Source organism: Penicillium rubens (assembly GCF_028828025.1).
Source record: "Penicillium rubens strain IBT 27055 chromosome Unknown utg000004l_segment0_segment0, whole genome shotgun sequence".
Lineage (NCBI taxonomy): Eukaryota > Fungi > Ascomycota > Eurotiomycetes > Eurotiales > Aspergillaceae > Penicillium > Penicillium rubens.
In genome coordinates, this window is record NW_026890602.1 from 4,414,968 (window position 1) to 4,430,293 (window position 15,326).

The 15,326-nt window shown below is 49.1% G+C and overlaps 7 protein-coding genes across 7 annotated transcripts; 3 read left to right on the forward strand and 4 right to left on the reverse strand.

Annotated features, from left to right (window-relative positions):
* Positions 1-1,127: 1,127 nt before the first annotated feature.
* Positions 1,128-2,219, forward strand: N7525_011611 (sialidase family protein; the record flags this gene model as incomplete). Its single annotated transcript, XM_002560396.1, has 1 exon — positions 1,128-2,219. The coding sequence occupies one exon, from the start codon at positions 1,128-1,130 to the stop codon at positions 2,217-2,219; it is 1,092 nt and encodes a 363-aa protein (XP_002560442.1).
* A 366-nt stretch (positions 2,220-2,585) lies between these two features.
* N7525_011612 (NAD(P)/FAD-dependent oxidoreductase) lies at positions 2,586-4,261 on the forward strand (the record flags this gene model as incomplete). The annotated part of the gene is made up of 7 exons (XM_002560395.2): positions 2,586-2,675; positions 2,698-2,829; positions 2,880-2,924; positions 2,980-3,027; positions 3,094-3,987; positions 4,053-4,126; positions 4,180-4,261. The coding sequence occupies 7 exons, from the start codon at positions 2,586-2,588 to the stop codon at positions 4,259-4,261; spliced, it is 1,365 nt and encodes a 454-aa protein (XP_002560441.2).
* Positions 4,262-4,859: 598 nt separating this feature from the next.
* On the reverse strand, positions 4,860-6,146 carry N7525_011613 (putative solid-state culture specific protein; the record flags this gene model as incomplete). Its single annotated transcript, XM_002560394.2, has 1 exon — positions 4,860-6,146. One exon carries the CDS (start codon positions 6,144-6,146, stop codon positions 4,860-4,862), a length of 1,287 nt encoding a protein of 428 aa, XP_002560440.2.
* A 1,593-nt stretch (positions 6,147-7,739) lies between these two features.
* N7525_011614 (sugar porter family MFS transporter) lies at positions 7,740-9,603 on the reverse strand (the record flags this gene model as incomplete). Its single annotated transcript, XM_061215551.1, has 6 exons — positions 7,740-7,996; positions 8,052-8,268; positions 8,394-8,412; positions 8,480-9,292; positions 9,366-9,476; positions 9,530-9,603. The coding sequence occupies 6 exons, from the start codon at positions 9,601-9,603 to the stop codon at positions 7,740-7,742; spliced, it is 1,491 nt and encodes a 496-aa protein (XP_061068063.1).
* A 504-nt stretch (positions 9,604-10,107) lies between these two features.
* N7525_011615 (uncharacterized protein) lies at positions 10,108-11,187 on the reverse strand (the record flags this gene model as incomplete). The annotated part of the gene is made up of 1 exon (XM_061215552.1): positions 10,108-11,187. One exon carries the CDS (start codon positions 11,185-11,187, stop codon positions 10,108-10,110), a length of 1,080 nt encoding a protein of 359 aa, XP_061068064.1.
* Positions 11,188-11,512: 325 nt separating this feature from the next.
* N7525_011616 (uncharacterized protein) lies at positions 11,513-13,001 on the forward strand (the record flags this gene model as incomplete). The annotated part of the gene is made up of 3 exons (XM_002560391.1): positions 11,513-11,692; positions 11,750-12,613; positions 12,669-13,001. The coding sequence occupies 3 exons, from the start codon at positions 11,513-11,515 to the stop codon at positions 12,999-13,001; spliced, it is 1,377 nt and encodes a 458-aa protein (XP_002560437.1).
* Positions 13,002-13,080: 79 nt separating this feature from the next.
* Positions 13,081-14,938, reverse strand: N7525_011617 (fungal specific transcription factor domain-containing protein; the record flags this gene model as incomplete). The annotated part of the gene is made up of 3 exons (XM_061215553.1): positions 13,081-13,279; positions 13,336-13,983; positions 14,034-14,938. The coding sequence occupies 3 exons, from the start codon at positions 14,936-14,938 to the stop codon at positions 13,081-13,083; spliced, it is 1,752 nt and encodes a 583-aa protein (XP_061068065.1).
* Positions 14,939-15,326: the final 388 nt, after the last annotated feature.

Below are 15,326 nucleotides of genomic sequence, written 5' to 3' on the forward strand. Positions count from 1 at the left end.
TAATTTGATCAAGCACTTTAACCTTGAACTCAATTACCTCTCTCCGTGACGACTCGACATCCAGTCGCCATCTTTCATATCACATGTTGCGTGAACGAAGTAGGCAGTTCCTCACACGAGGGTACCGGCTTTGCGTCTGTAAACGTTCGAAAGTGAGATAGTGTCCTCGTCAAGTGGTAGCTCCTCTGGGCACCCAATATGGTGGATTCTTGCAAGACTCAGTCCGCGGTCTCGGCCAATTCGATAGAGGCCAAAGTAGCTGGCTATGACCGGCTACCACTGGATGGGAGTGGCCTCGGCTTTAAGCGCCAAACTACATGGAAGAACTTTTGAGAGAGGCCAGTACGGACCATCGAGCATATAAATGTAGCGTCATAGTCGTAAGGTGAAAGACGATGCGACCAATGATCTGTAGGAGGTCCCAGTTGAGCGAATCCGCTTAGGATGGTGATGTCTATGTCTTCCCAGTCCTGCATAGATTGTTGAATCCACCTCCATAATTGGGAGAAGTGGCAAACTGATAGAATCTACTGGCTGGCAGAGATCATGAAGGCTAAACAATATGATGATATTGTGTATGACAGAGCTATGTAAAAGACAGAGATGGAGAAGGAAGTAGAGCATACTACATATGGGACGTCATGTGACATAAGGGAGATCTCAACACAAACATGCCTGTCCGAAGTATCGGTGGATGATTGACTACTCACTCACTGTACTTTCCATTCGGACATGAGCGTCAGCTTCCTAGCTATCGTCTATCTGAGATCCCTTTTCCGCGAATATGTTACCAATACGTTAGGTTTCGGATTTGGAGACATTTCGATTGCAGATGGTCGAGAGGGAAGGAAAATGAGTTCGTAAAGAATATTGGCCCGTCTGCCCAAAAGCTTAGTTCCAGGGATGGTGTGAGCCAGCATCTTCGGAAACATGAACAGACCACTGACATGTCCTGTCACGTGTCGAGATGAGTATTGACGCCTGAGGCAGATATAACAATTAAGTAAGCAGGATGGGGTCTTGGAATGACGTCATATACCCCGATGTCTCCCCACGGATTTAACAGAGAAGGTTGCAGCCTTGCACAACTTTCAATTCTGTCACACAGTCGAATCTCCAACATCAAAATGCCTGGACACTTTGGCCAAAAGATACTCAATACCTTAGGTCTCAACGATCATATCCATCACCAGAGCTCCTCCGTCCGACTTCCGGGCCGACCAGCCCTGAGCAACGATGAACGCGGATTATCTTCACCTCCCAACAATGGCACATACCCTCGTCTCTGCAGGCTCTCCGACGGCACTATCCTCTCGTCCTTTACCCGATTCCCCGATGGACAACGCTCACTCCGCGTCGCAAAAAGCACCGATAACGGCCGCACGTTCGAAGACTTCTCCGAGGTAACCCGCGCTGCTGGCGACGTGGATAACATGTTTTTGTGTGAGGTGGCTCCGGGAACAATACTGGCGGCTTTCCGCAATCACGACACGGGTCCGAATGGCCCCACGCACTTCCGCATCACTGTCTGCCGGTCTACGGATGGAGGCCGGGTCTGGCAGTATGCTTCGCAGGCAGCCGAGAAGCGCCCTCCTTTGGGCATTTGGGAACCCTTCATGCGTGTTGGACGCCAGGGCGAAGTGCAGCTTTATTTCTCGCAGGAATTCGCGCATAACAACCAATGTACCATGCTAGTCATCTCGCGGGATCAAGGGAGTACCTGGACTCAGCCGACCTGTCTGCATGGTGACCAAGATCCACTTCGCGATGGAATGTGCGGCATTGCACCAACTTTTGATAACGGTCGCGAGGCTCTTCTCATGGTATTCGAGACCACCCGATACGGACCGTTCAGTGTTGAAGCGCTTCTATCCTACGATGACGGCGCGACCTGGGGTTGGCGCCATGAAGTTTACCGCCCACGACAGGGTCATAATGCAGGCTCTCCCCAGATTGCTTCTTTTGCGGATGGATCCATGGCTACGATATTCATGACCGACGAAGACTCCAACCGCGTGGAATGGGTAAAGAATGCCTCGATCAAGGTCGTATTCGCTGGCCCACCAGTCGAAGGGCGCGTTCAATGGAGCTCTCCAACCCTTGTATCCCCAGCCTCCAGCTTCTGGCCTGGAATTATGGCATTGGATCACCACAACGTGCTAGCCACTTATGATCGGGGTGGACCGCTTACGAAGACCATCACCTGGCACCCTGCGTAAACATTTGAACTCGCAGGTACAGGCATTCTCTACCTGGCGAAAGTCTTGAGACTGGTTCCAGGGTCTTCGTCATATTGTATCTTCCCCAAGTGGGTTTCCCCTCACATGATGCTTCGATGGACGATCTCCGTGTTCTTTCCGAAATTTCGAATGGATATTATGTTCCCAGGGCATGGATAGTTGAATCATATCATACCAATTATGCCTTCTCTTATCAAAAGGCCTCCTTGTAGTCCAGTCCACAATAATATGTAGATGAGTTCTCTCTTATTGGTCAATTTCTCTGCACCGCGCCCGGCAGTCATCATCCGAGAACCGGCTCCAACTTACATCTTCCCCCAGACCATTTTGCGTGTTCCACATCGGATGCCGGGACTTGGAGGTGGCGTTCGGTTTTTTGGCGGCTATAAACTACTCCGGTGGTTCGGGATTAGCCGAATGGGGAAATTGATCGGAGTTAATCTGATAATCTGATCAGATTACGAAAAGGGCTGCTATTTATAAAAAGGTCCTTCTGGGTAACCTTGGAGTTTCCCCTCAGACTTCATCTTTGAAAATGGCAACCTCGCTTCGGAATATCATTGTCGTTGGCGGCTCGTTCGTAGGACGTGTGAGTTCACTCTGCTGCCCAACACAGACAATGTACTAATGTCAGTACAGACGACAGCTCAGGAGCTCGCACGCATTGTGCCTTCAACACATCGGGTAAGTAACCATTTAGGTCTACCTTTTGAAAGATGAAGCTAATGCCTTTGTGCAGGTTCTCTTGACTGAGCCTCATAGCCACTTCCACCATCTTTTCACTTTTGTAAGTTGACCTCAGTACCAGTGGACGTGCATTGCAGTAAACCTCCAGAGTTAACATGGTCCATAGCCTCGGTTTGCAATTGTTCCGGGTCAGGAACACAAAGCGTTTATTCCGTACAGTGGGATATTCAATGCGTCGCCCAATCCCTCCTCCCATGGAGTAGTCCAGGCTCGCGTTTTGTCGGTCAAGCCCACCCACATTGAGCTGGACCGCGAATGGCAGGGCTCAAAAGATGTTCCCTTTGACTATGTTGTTGTTGCGACCGGCACCCGTCTATCCAAGCCTGCGGCCATGGACGATGATGATAAGGCATCATCAGTCGAATATCTGCAAAAACATCAAGCCGGAGTTAAGAGATCTCAGTCAATTTTGATTGTCGGCGGTGGTGCGGTCGGTGTCCAAATGGCGGCCGATTTGAAAGAATATTATCCAGAGAAGGAAGTCACCGTGGTTCAATCCAGGCCGCGGGTGATGCCAAACTTCCACTCTGGACTCCATGACCTTATTAAGAGGCGATTCGATGAGCTGGGAATCAGACTCATCACTGGTTCTCGAGTCACCATTCCACCGAATGGTTTCCCCAACGATGGCAGCACCTTTGATGTTCAGCTCACAAACGGCACCACCGAGTCCACACAATTCGTCATCTTGGCCACCGGTCAAACCCCAAATAACCAATTGGTGGCTGACTTGAAGTCTTCTCGCCCGGATGCCGAGTCGGTCGTCAATCCCGATAATGGATTTATTCGCGTTAGACCCACTATGCAGTTCTTGGATGAGCAGTATTCGAACCTGTTTGCTGTGGGTGATATTGCAGACACCGGTGCCCAAAAGGCGGCTCGGCCAGGTTCAGCACAGGCAGCGGTTGTTGCGAAGAACATACAGGCGTTGATTGAAGGCCGTGCCGCTGAAGATACGTTTGCTAAAGGACCTGGCGCCATTCACTTGACACTCGGCATGGTAAGTCAATCAGGCCTTTGTGGAGATCCCCCGAGACACGACTGGGCTAACTGTTCTTTTTTCAGAAACACAATGTGATTTTCCGCAATCCCAATACCGCAGAGGGTCAGACAGAGCCTTGGATCAACCCAAAGGATGAGTGAGTTCCTTTCCTTCTTGCATGATACCATCAGAAGCTAACATCTTCCCCAGTGGCCGAGAGGATATGAATGTGGAAGCTATGTGGGAAAGGCTAGGTATCTCGGTTGATAATCCTCGTCAATACCACCTGTAACCCGTTTAGGAATGAGAGAATTAATTTAGAGAGCACGTCGCCATCTTCATCGGGCAATTTAGAATTCTTCACCTTGATACGGAGGCTCGAGTCATCGTCGCCCAGACCGTAGCACGACACGATCACTGAAAGTGAAGAATCCCAGCAGTAAATGGTCTGTGATCTACACTTTTATCGAGTACATCGGGAAACATTGACCTTTTTCCAAACTATTAAACTGACATGCAACGTACTATCTGAGGCAGGAACTTGGTCATCTCCAACAAAGTAACATTTACATTTCGGCCGATGCAGGTTCCGCCCGTCGTACGTGAATGTCTAACTATTCCAATGGCGTACTGGCGGTTATACCTATGGACACTGCCGTACATAGTCATTGTCTGGTCAATCCTGGGGTTCCTCTCCGAACTATACTGTAACAGCTATATACATATGTATGTATGTAAATAGTTTCGGTCATCAAAATCTCCAACCCTTTTCTAAGAATGCACTTTTGCCAATAATTGCAATGGCACAATAGTGTAATGAGAACTGTAGTCGACACAGCTAGCAACTCGAGATGATTGAATCTAATATTTTCACCTGACTGGCATCCATTTTAGTTGAGGCAAGTTCGCAGCACGTCCCGAATCCAATCTGCCACTGCATTCAAATCATCTCGGGTACGACCGCCGAAGACCACCGAGGCAACAGACTCGGTATCTGTGACTTCCGCTGACAGAGTGACAATCACCTTTCCAGACTCGATACTCGCAGATAGCGCAGCGTAGATTCCTGAAGCTGGTCCAGTAAATGATACCGTTTCCATCCCAGCAAAAGGAAGCCCCATGGACATAAAGTGCTTCGAGAAAAGGACAATTCCAATTCCTGCAGCTATACGAGCATTCAGATCCACCACCAAAGGCCGGTCATCACTGTCAAAGATAACATCGATGCCAATCCAGCCCACGTATGAGTACTGTTGCAATGTGCGTGCCACAACAGCGATCGTGTTCCGTAGACGTCTCTCGAGGTCCCCTTGTGCCTGGTAATCGATGACCCCACCAACCCAGACGCCATTCTTGGCGACAACCTGCTCCGTGGCACCCAGAAAACATGGTTGCAGACTTTCGTCGCGACCAACGAAGAAGTTCACCCCGTAGTGTGGTTTTCTGGAGCCAACGAACTCAGATACCTGGATATCTACTCCTCCCCTCTCACGATATCGGCGGACGGCTTCCAGCATTTGCCGCCTTTCTTCCTCGGTAGTCGCGATATATGTGCCTTGACCCGAGCTGCACCGGCAGAATTTAACCCCAAAAGGCAGTTGAAGCTTGACCAAGTAATCTCGCTGATCTTCGTGTAGCAATGAAACCATCTCCAGTGATGGGGTGGGGATCTCTGGGTGAATGAGGAATCGCTTATCATTCAACATGTATGAGCGTTCGGGTGGTACTGAGCAGTCCTCGCCCACCATCCAAGATTTAGGCCGCCAATAAACCAATTTTTTATCTTTTATCGCCATCCTCCGGTCCTTTGCCATACATGGACTATCCAAATCAACATATTTGACCATCGGACGCTGGTGCTTTGGAAATTGGTCCAACGCTCGGTCGATATTGTCCCTTGAATTGTAAGGCAGATAGAGAATCACGTCCGCGGGGCCCACCATGGGCAAGTGCCTGATTGTTCTGGAATTCAAGGCCCATTTTTTGAAACGAGGTAGGTCTTCTTCTTCGGAACAGTATGTAGATGGATCCTCATCCTCGACAAACATTCTTTCCCGTGGGAAGTTGTCATGAAGATCAATATGGGTGTAAGTTCGATAGAGGTCCACGACAATCGGCCCTGGAAGGCCATTGTTTGCATACAATTCCGCGAGGGTAGTGTCCAACTCGACAACCATGATAACGATGTGACTGGAGGCAATAGACGTATAGGGTGTATTTATGAAGAATGTTTGACTCGACCTTTTGACGTTGAAAGAAGCGGTCGGAACGAGGAACTTGTCGATCACTGATTCATAGTTTCAATAGAAATTCGACATCTATGTCCAATTTGACAGTTACTTTGCTGCATAACTCAATGATGCGTCAGATACACCAATGAAGTCCGATCCTCAATTGTGGATTGGTCATTCAGCCAGCCACTGGGGCATAGTACCACATCTATGCATTAATGTAGTTGTTCACCTGAGTTGAACTATCGGTCAGACCGGCATAACTGCGTCATAACTTGTACATAAACCCCGTTCCACCGTGTTTATATACATCTGCACCAAAGTTCAAACATGGGAATAATAGGATGGCTATACTCCTGGTCGGAAGTCGGGGAATTTGCCTTTAGTTAATTCACTAAATAGGAAGAATCCATTTAGCTCGGATATCCAGGCCTCCCGCCGACTATATTCTCGCTAGACAGTGTAATACGGGATAGAAAGTGCGGAGGTTATCCGGTCTCTCGGTGGCTGAGCTGGATATACGTAGCTTTCGTTCACCTTCACGCAGGCTGATGCACTTGCCGTTCCTAATGCAGATTTCTATAGGCTGTCACATAGTGACATAATCTCGCATAATTTGGGAGTTGGTACTGGAGGTCGAAAGGCAAACCACTTGCAATTTTCCATTTAAGCAAACCGAACAGGAAATACCTAGCGGGTGTCACTGCCACTTCCCCCAAGCCAGGCAGTGCTGAAAATCCTCATACCGCTCTTTTGCGTGCCCCAAAGGCTTCCCTAGTGATATGGAAGATCGACCTCAGGTGCAGATTCACGTGCTCTAGTTGGCTATCAGACACATTCAATGGGCATACCCACCGGCTTACAGCACCTTCCTTCCATTCTTCCGTTACCTTGTCGCGAGTATTTAATCCGCTGATTTGTTAGCTCTCATGCAGCTAAGAACATATTAGTGCATCACAGCATTATGCCTCCGCTCTCACGACGCTCACCGAGCTTCTTTTACTTTCCACGATGGGTGTCACGGTTTCAGCGGGTACATAAAAGTTTTAACTGCCTAGATTTGAAGACGTATAGGACTGTCTCAAGTTTAGGAAGTTCAATGAAGTTATCCTTAGCGGGAAAACTGTTATCATTGATTTTCGGCCACCTTGGTGCAGGTATCCTGAAGTGATAACGCCTATTTTTGGAAATTCGAAAAGGAACTCCGAGCTCTTTGGAATTCTACAAGGCGAATCTTGACGAGGAACAGAAACTTCCAAGGAAACTAGAATTAGAGCTATGCCGACCTTCGTGGCCCTATACTATGACTATGGGGGTGTGCGTAGTCTATTAGACTGGAATTAGGGTTTTCAAAGGCTGAGGGTCGGTCAGGTTCAAAGACGGTGTATGAACTAAAAGATGGAATCCGTTCGTAAACTGGGAATGATAGATGAGCTGCACACTTTACAAAAGAGCCCTGGAGCCTACCTTGACAATGCAACTCGGTCTCGTATGCGGTAAGTCAGATGAGTTGATGTAGCTCCATTTCATCTATTTTCATTATACGTGCTCGTAGTGCGCTGTCGTTCCCCCTTTGGCCGTTTCTTTTCCAAATTCTTTGTTCTCCATAATACGATCCCTTTCTGCGTCGACAAATGTCTGTGGCCGCTTACGTTGGGTCAGCTCTTGCTTGCCACACACAATCGGCGAGGGATGTCGGATGAAAATCTCGTCCATGTCCTCCAAGGTACGTCGTGAAGTTTCCGGATAGAGGCAGAAGATTATAGGAAAAAAGGACCAGGCAATAACAGCGAAGACTAGGCATGCAAAGTCAGATTCCAGCATTGAAAAAAAGATCCCATGTAGACTCACTCAGATAGAACCTCCAGTGTAAGGTATTGACACCAACACTAGTGAACTGCGTCACGATAAATCCGCCCATCCAATTTGTTGCTGTGGCTGCGGCAGCACCTCGAGTGCGCCAGCCCAGAGAGTTCACCTCGGAGTTGTAAACCCACGGGACTTTGGCAAAACTTGTTCCATAGAAGAAGTAATACAAAAAGAACATGGCAGTTGTCACTCGTCCCATCTACTTCAATTAGTCATCGAACAAATGAACCCCAGGAATCACCTACCTGTTGTTTTCGTGAAGGATCGCCCTCGCCAGTTTTTAAGGCACATTGCAGCAATAAGATAACATGCCCCCATAGTTACCGAGCCATAGAGCATTAGCCTCCAAGATAATGTCAGTACATGTTTGCTCGGAAAAGGGATTGAAAAGTCTCTTGAGTCTCACTTACTTGCGACGTCCAAAGCGATCAATAATTGCCAGACAACAAAATGCGGAGAATAGATACGTTGTGCCATTGACAGCAGTGAGCAAGCGACTCTCCTCTTCTGCGAGTCCAACACTTTCCTGCAAGAGAGTCGGAAGATAATACCCAAGCGCATTCACGCCGCTGAATTGCTGCATGAACTGAGTACCACAGGACAAGAGCAACCGCCGGAGGTTTTGTGTCTTGTCGCGGCACATCAAGACATCCGCCATCGGTATCTGACTTTGACGCTCAACCTCGAGGGCTGACCGGATAGATAAGAATTGAGCAGTCACATCTGGATCGTGAACATCCTTCCTTCTACCCTCCAGTCTTGCGATCACCGCGAGCGCCTCCTCGTGTCGATCTTGGAGAAGAAGCCATCTCGGGGACTCGGGAACAAATATCAGTGCACCAACCACGATGCATGGGAATATGAGTTGAAATCCTAAAGGGAACCTCCACTGTAGGGCCTCGCCTTGAAAAAATAGACCATAGTTCATCCAGTTGGATAGACAAAAGGCTGCCGTGTTGGAGAGAGAACCGACTACCACGAGCTTTCCACGAACTCGTGGTTTGGAGCACTCGGCTTGATAAACCGGGCACGTTGATGAAGTCAGCCCCATACCAAAGCCATTGATAATACGGCCAACGATCAACTGCGGCAAATGCCATGAGACAATCTGGAGAACTGCACCAATGGTGTTGCACACCAAGCCGAGAGTAATTGTCTTCTTTCGGCCAAGTCTGTCGCCGAGGGTGAATGAATGCAAAGATAGCGCCGAAAAAGGCTCCGAGCTAGATCTCGACATTAAAATGACATCTAGTCGCAGTATAGTGGGGAGATGAGCTCACAGAGAAACAACTCGACGTAATGCCGGAGATGTTTGACTCTTTCGTCTGGGGGAAGTGTTTCTTGAAGTCGGCTGAGATTAAGACTCCTGAGAAGACACCTTGATCATAGCCGAACCATGCCATCGAGCTGAGTCGTGCTTTAATTAGCGTCGTTCCCTGTGTAAGATTTGAAAGACTCACCAAGCATTTGCGACAGTGATGACACTGATCAGCCATCTCCCACTGAGCCAATTTGAGAGATTCAAGCGACCCATTATATCGATTTATATGCTTGAATTGGAATCATGTAGGGCCACGTCTGAGGGTTGTGGATTTCGTTCATTAAATACCCCTTGCTCCTCTAGGGATCCTTTGCCATGCTATCCAAGACTTGGGTGGAGGGGGGGAACCTGTCACGGGTTGCCACATAAAAGTAGAATTCAACCCGAGGTAATCAAAGAGGAGAAAGGAGACCTGACGATGTCCCAAATGTGGAGTACGGAGTAGGGAAAACGGCATTCCCCATGGGGTAAGACGGGGGGAAGCGGCATGGGAGGATCACCACCTCCATCTTGGCAAAAGGTTGAACTGCTGTTAACAAAGTCCATTTCTGAACGAACAACCTTATTCTCTATGCTAGAAGTCGAAACTGATGAATATCAACAGTATATCCTCGAACCGGTTGTTTATTCTGCACCAGGCATAAAGAATACAAGACATACTACTCAAGACACCAACACTTGAAGAATCTGATTTATTTCGCTAAGTAACATCCGACTTCATCGGCAGCTGGGTGATCTTTCGCTCAGCGAGATTGTCTGAGATACCAGATCCCTCACAGTATCATGAAATAAATGATACGTATATCCCAGTTCCATTGCAGCAGTTTGACCATCCAACCCACAGCTCTCGTCAATAACTTGGTCCTCTTGTGTGACTTTGGTCTTTAGATCAGGGAACTCTTCCGCTATGATCTTTGCAGCCAGGCCATAGGAAAATCGCTCTGGGGACGACGGAACGTATCGTTTCCCACCCACCTCGTTCCGGAGTAGTGACTCGACATGTGCGATGGCAAGGTCGCGAACATCAATCCAGAACGGCACTCGTGCAACAGGTAGAGGGTTTTCTCCATTAGCGATCTTCCACAACATCAAATTCGACTCATTGAGTTTGTCCACATGAGAAACGGGATGCACAACCGGTCCAAATGTCATAGGAGGGCACAGGGCGACAATATCGAATTTCGGGCTGTGTTCCTGCACATATTTCCAAGCCTCCAGTTCAGCGAATTTCTTCGACCCGCGGTACGCAATGATGGCATTCGTGGCCGGGTCCACGGACTCCTCATAGGTCAGAGGGTTCCAATCATCACCAGTGTAAGTGAAATATAGAGGGCCCTTGCGATTCGCATCAAGGACGGAAGCGAAGGAAGAAGTAATGACGATGCGCCGTATTTTCGGATTAGTGCTGGCCGCTTCCAGAACTGCTCGAACACCATTTATTGCGGGACGGACAAGCTCGCGCTCATTGTTCCTTGTGTTGTATGTGAAGGGCTGTGCGAACGAGTCTTTAGTCACTGGAAGCAAGCGAGAATCAAAGACACTATAGCTTACACTGGCCGTATGAATCACTCCATCCACTCCTTGAACGGCTTCCACTAAGCCACCGGGCCTTTCAAAGTCATCGATTTGAACAAACTCCAGTCTCCCTGAGTGCTGTGGACGAGCCTTGATCATAGAATCGCCTTTCTCCAGTGACCGCGTCGCGCCGCGCACTCGTATTCCACGAGCGAGCAACACGTCGACGATATGGGCGCCGATGAAGCCGGTCGCACCCGTGACAAGTATAAATTTGACCATTTTTTCTGTTGAAACCAAATGAAGAACCGACTGGAAGAAGCCAAGAGGGTAGGGATAAATAATTGGAACCTCCAGGGCTATATGTTGTCAGTCTCACTGGCCAATGATCATCCACGGGGGGAGGCGGCAGCTCCACCGGGAAATCCCCGCAGTCGGCTTTCATTGCGAAGAGACGCGCCTTGTCGAGATAGTGACTGCAATGATGTGCTGTTATCTTCTTTGTGGTCTTGCATGGCTGGGGAATAGAAATAGTGGGAGCCATGTCCCCATTTCTTTTCCATCCGTGTTTTCGTTCCTTTGATACTGTTTTCAGATATATTCCATAATGAGTGCTGCCCCAGTCCACGTGCAAGATATCACAGTCACTTCTTTCGAAGTCATTGACCTGCGATTCCCCACGAGCCTAGACGGTGTAGGCTCGGATGCTATGCATGTAGGCACCAACGGCTCACATCCTTACATCCGGCTGAAAACAAACCAAGGAACTCTAATCGGAGAGGGCATTGTAAGTCTGAGATCCACTTCTTGGTGGAATTTCCGTGCTGATACGATTTCACCATAGGCATTTAGCAACGGTCGAGGCAGCGAACTGATCTGCATGGCTCTCGACATATTTGCCCGACGTGTCGTGGGCAAATCCATGCATGAACTGACTCGTGACATGGGCAAGACCTGGAGGTACATGGTATCTGACTCGCAGTACCGCTGGATCGGCCCTGAAAAGAGTGTCACTCATTTGGCTGTCGCGGGAGTATTGAATGCTGTTTGGGATCTCTGGGGCAAAATCCTGGGCAAACCGGTCTGGAAGATTGTGTGTGACATGGACCCGGAGGAAGTCGTGAGATGTATCGACTTTCGGTACATCACGGACGTTATCACACCCGAGGAGAGCGTTGAAATTCTCAAGAAAACACAAAAGGACAAAGAGACCCGCCTACAAGAGGCGCTCGAAAATCGAGCGGTTCCCGCATACACCACTTCTCCCGGATGGCTGGCCTTCTCTGGAGACCGTATGCGAGAGGTACTCCAAGAGACGATCGCGGCAGGGTATACCACGTTCAAGTTCAAGGTTGGAACCAATGTTGAAGCTGATCGGGAACGTCTGGCCGCAGTGAGAGAGGTTCTGGGGTATGATCAAGGACACCAGATCATGATCGATGCCAATCAAGTCTGGAGTGTTCCCCAGGCAATCGAATACATGAAACGGCTGGTGGAGTTCAAGCCGGTGTTTATTGAAGAGCCAACCAACCCGGACGATGTTTTGGGACATGCAACTATTCGCAGGGCTCTGAAACCGTACGGTGTCGGCGTCGCAACAGGCGAGGCAGCACAGAATCGCGTCACTTTCAAACAGCTGTTGCAAGCAGAAGCGACCGATGTGTGTCAAATCGATGCCGTACGACTTGGCAGCGTCAATGAATGTCTTGTGAGTGTAGTCTATCATTTCCTTTCTTGACCATTCGTTCTGACTAGCTAGCCAGGCCGTCATGCTCATGGCGCTGAAATTCAATGTACCATGTGTGCCTCATAATGGTGCAATGGGCCTCACCGAGTTGACATCTCACTTGAGCACAATCGATTACATCGCTATCAGCGGACGCAAATCAATGCTCGAGAATGCGGACAGTCACCGGGAAAACCTACGCCATCCTTCCAAGATTGAGAATGCGCACTATGTCACACCACTCGATCCAGGATATTCAACTGGCTATACTCACACGGCATTGGAGAAGTATACGTATCCATCAGGAAGCTTCTGGAAGAGTGATATTGGACTTGAAATCATTGCTCAGCCCACTGGGGGAGAGTTGTAAATAGACATGTCCAGCGCATCGATCGTGTCGATCCTGGGAAGTTAGCCCTTACGGGCTCATTGCACAAGCTTATGACTTGTCAGCAATTCATACGCGTGAAAAGCCTTTGCTTTTTCTGGACGTCTTCAAGTATCGTTATAACAGCCTCAAGACTAGAGAAAGCCCAGGGTCGAATATTGTTCAAAGCCAGGCTCTGCAATGCGTCAATATCGGTCACTAGATGTTGCAAAGCGGGATTCAGTGAAGCAAGCGTTAGAATCACAATGGCACCGAGTGATCTGTAAGATTTGCCTTGTCAGCACTCGTCGGCAATGCTTCGGTCCATCTCACGTACGATAACGAGAATGTCCACGTGTATTGACTCGGGGTTTTGAGGATCCTCGCCGTGCTGTGGATGTAGCATCGGCAGCTCTCGAGGCAAATACCAGCTTTCTCAATAATATCATGGGATATGGAGGTGACATCATGGGTCACAATAAAAAGAACAAATGGCCTGTATATTATATGACGCGTTGCAAAATACCGAATCCGTAGTATTGCCTGGCGATCATTCGATTCCTGCATGGAAGCTTCGAAGTTGAGCTCTGGACGAAAGATGTCTGGTATGGAAGAATGCCATAACTCGAGTTGTGAGCGTAACTCGTCGCAAACTGCACTTATGGACGATATGTCATCCATGGCAAACTCCTCTGGTGTTGCGAATGTGGTGGATGATAGCGCCAAACCATGCTTTTTGTTCGGGTAGAGGGAATTATGGACGCGATTCAGTAATCTTCGAATAGATATCTCTGCGAGATAGCAGGTTGATTGCATCGTCCCAAGGTTAGTGCACTCCGGAAGACTGATTTCGTCGGTCAGTTGTTGCAGACCACTTCGGGGGAGTTCCAGCTCGGCGAGGCGATCGCACTCAATCAAAAAGCAGGACCAAAACAGGCGGATCAGGCTCTCTCGCCACCAAGATTCCTTCTGCTGAGTGTCAATCCTGCGCTATTGTCAGAACTGCGCTCTCCTTGGAGCTGTCAGAGGCCTTACCCCGAAAGTTTGAGCTGGATTATTGTCGTGGCAGAGTAGACGAGCCGCCAGCTTTGCAGGGGGCGGACGATATATGCGAAATACACACTAGCAAGAACAAGCGCCTGTGGTAGCATGAGGCTACATGAGAGTGACCATGCCGACTGGCTGAGGAGGGTTGGCATGGCGTGCTGCATGTATTGCATGCCCGGAGGTGAATGGAGGAATGTATGAGCATCTAGTGGCGAAGCAGCCACGGCACCAAGTGCTAGGACAACCATGCATAAAGCCGATGCAGTACTCGAGTCGGGCCCATTCTCCAGAAACCGGCGGAAGATATCTTCGAACTTGCCTGGGTCCAAGATTGGATGGTCATGATGAGCTGACGCGAAGAAGATAGATACCAGGTTAGTGGCAACATCACTTTCGATTTCGACCGATGGCTTTGGCACTGGCCATTTCTCAAATGACAGCTCTGGGGGAAGGTGAGCTCGTGACTCTAACAGGAAAAACAAATCGGTCGGATACTCCCCGATGAGGGATTTGACTGGGGGTAAGCTCAAGAGGTAACTAGACGATGTTTTGTGTTTGACCGGAATCGTCAACGGGGGTAGCTCTGGCAAATCTGGTTGCATGTTTAATCCGGAGAATAACCAGGGCGAGGGCATGGTAGCATTCGGAAGCTCTCTTGGGGGAGCAGTTGTGAGTCCGGATGGCGAGGCCTCGGGGACGGCAAAAGCACCGATATGGGACTTGGCAACGTTTGAGATCTGATCCGACTGAGCCTTGAGAATTGTCTCGATGTCATGCAAGCGGCTGAGGATTTCTCGAGTGCCACCGGATGTGTCGATCCTATCTACCCCTGTGAGAGGACATTCGCCCTGGATAGTGAACCAACACAGACCTCTGGGAGGGTAAATCATCATAGTGACATTCCACCTCTAGCTCTCTGCAGTGGGCACATGATGGCTTCTGGGCATCACATTTCCGTTTCCTGAGGTTCCCTTAGGACTGGCATGAGACATCGGAGTGGGGAAAGGTCACTTACCGACTGCGACAAAAGGTACAGGCCAGGGCTGCTCGCTTTCTGTTGAAACTCATGTTTCAATCACGTCTCTTGATTATTTTTGGACATCGATGCATGAAGCCAGAACGTAAATCTCTGTTTGTGAAACAATCACGGGCAAGAGCAGGTCAAGGGGAACCTTCCAAGGTTGGAAGTCGGAGAAACTGACTCATCACCACCTGGGCAATTCCCGGCATCCCGAGGCTGGCCCTTGGAGTACATGTAGACAGCTGAGATACCTCACCTCG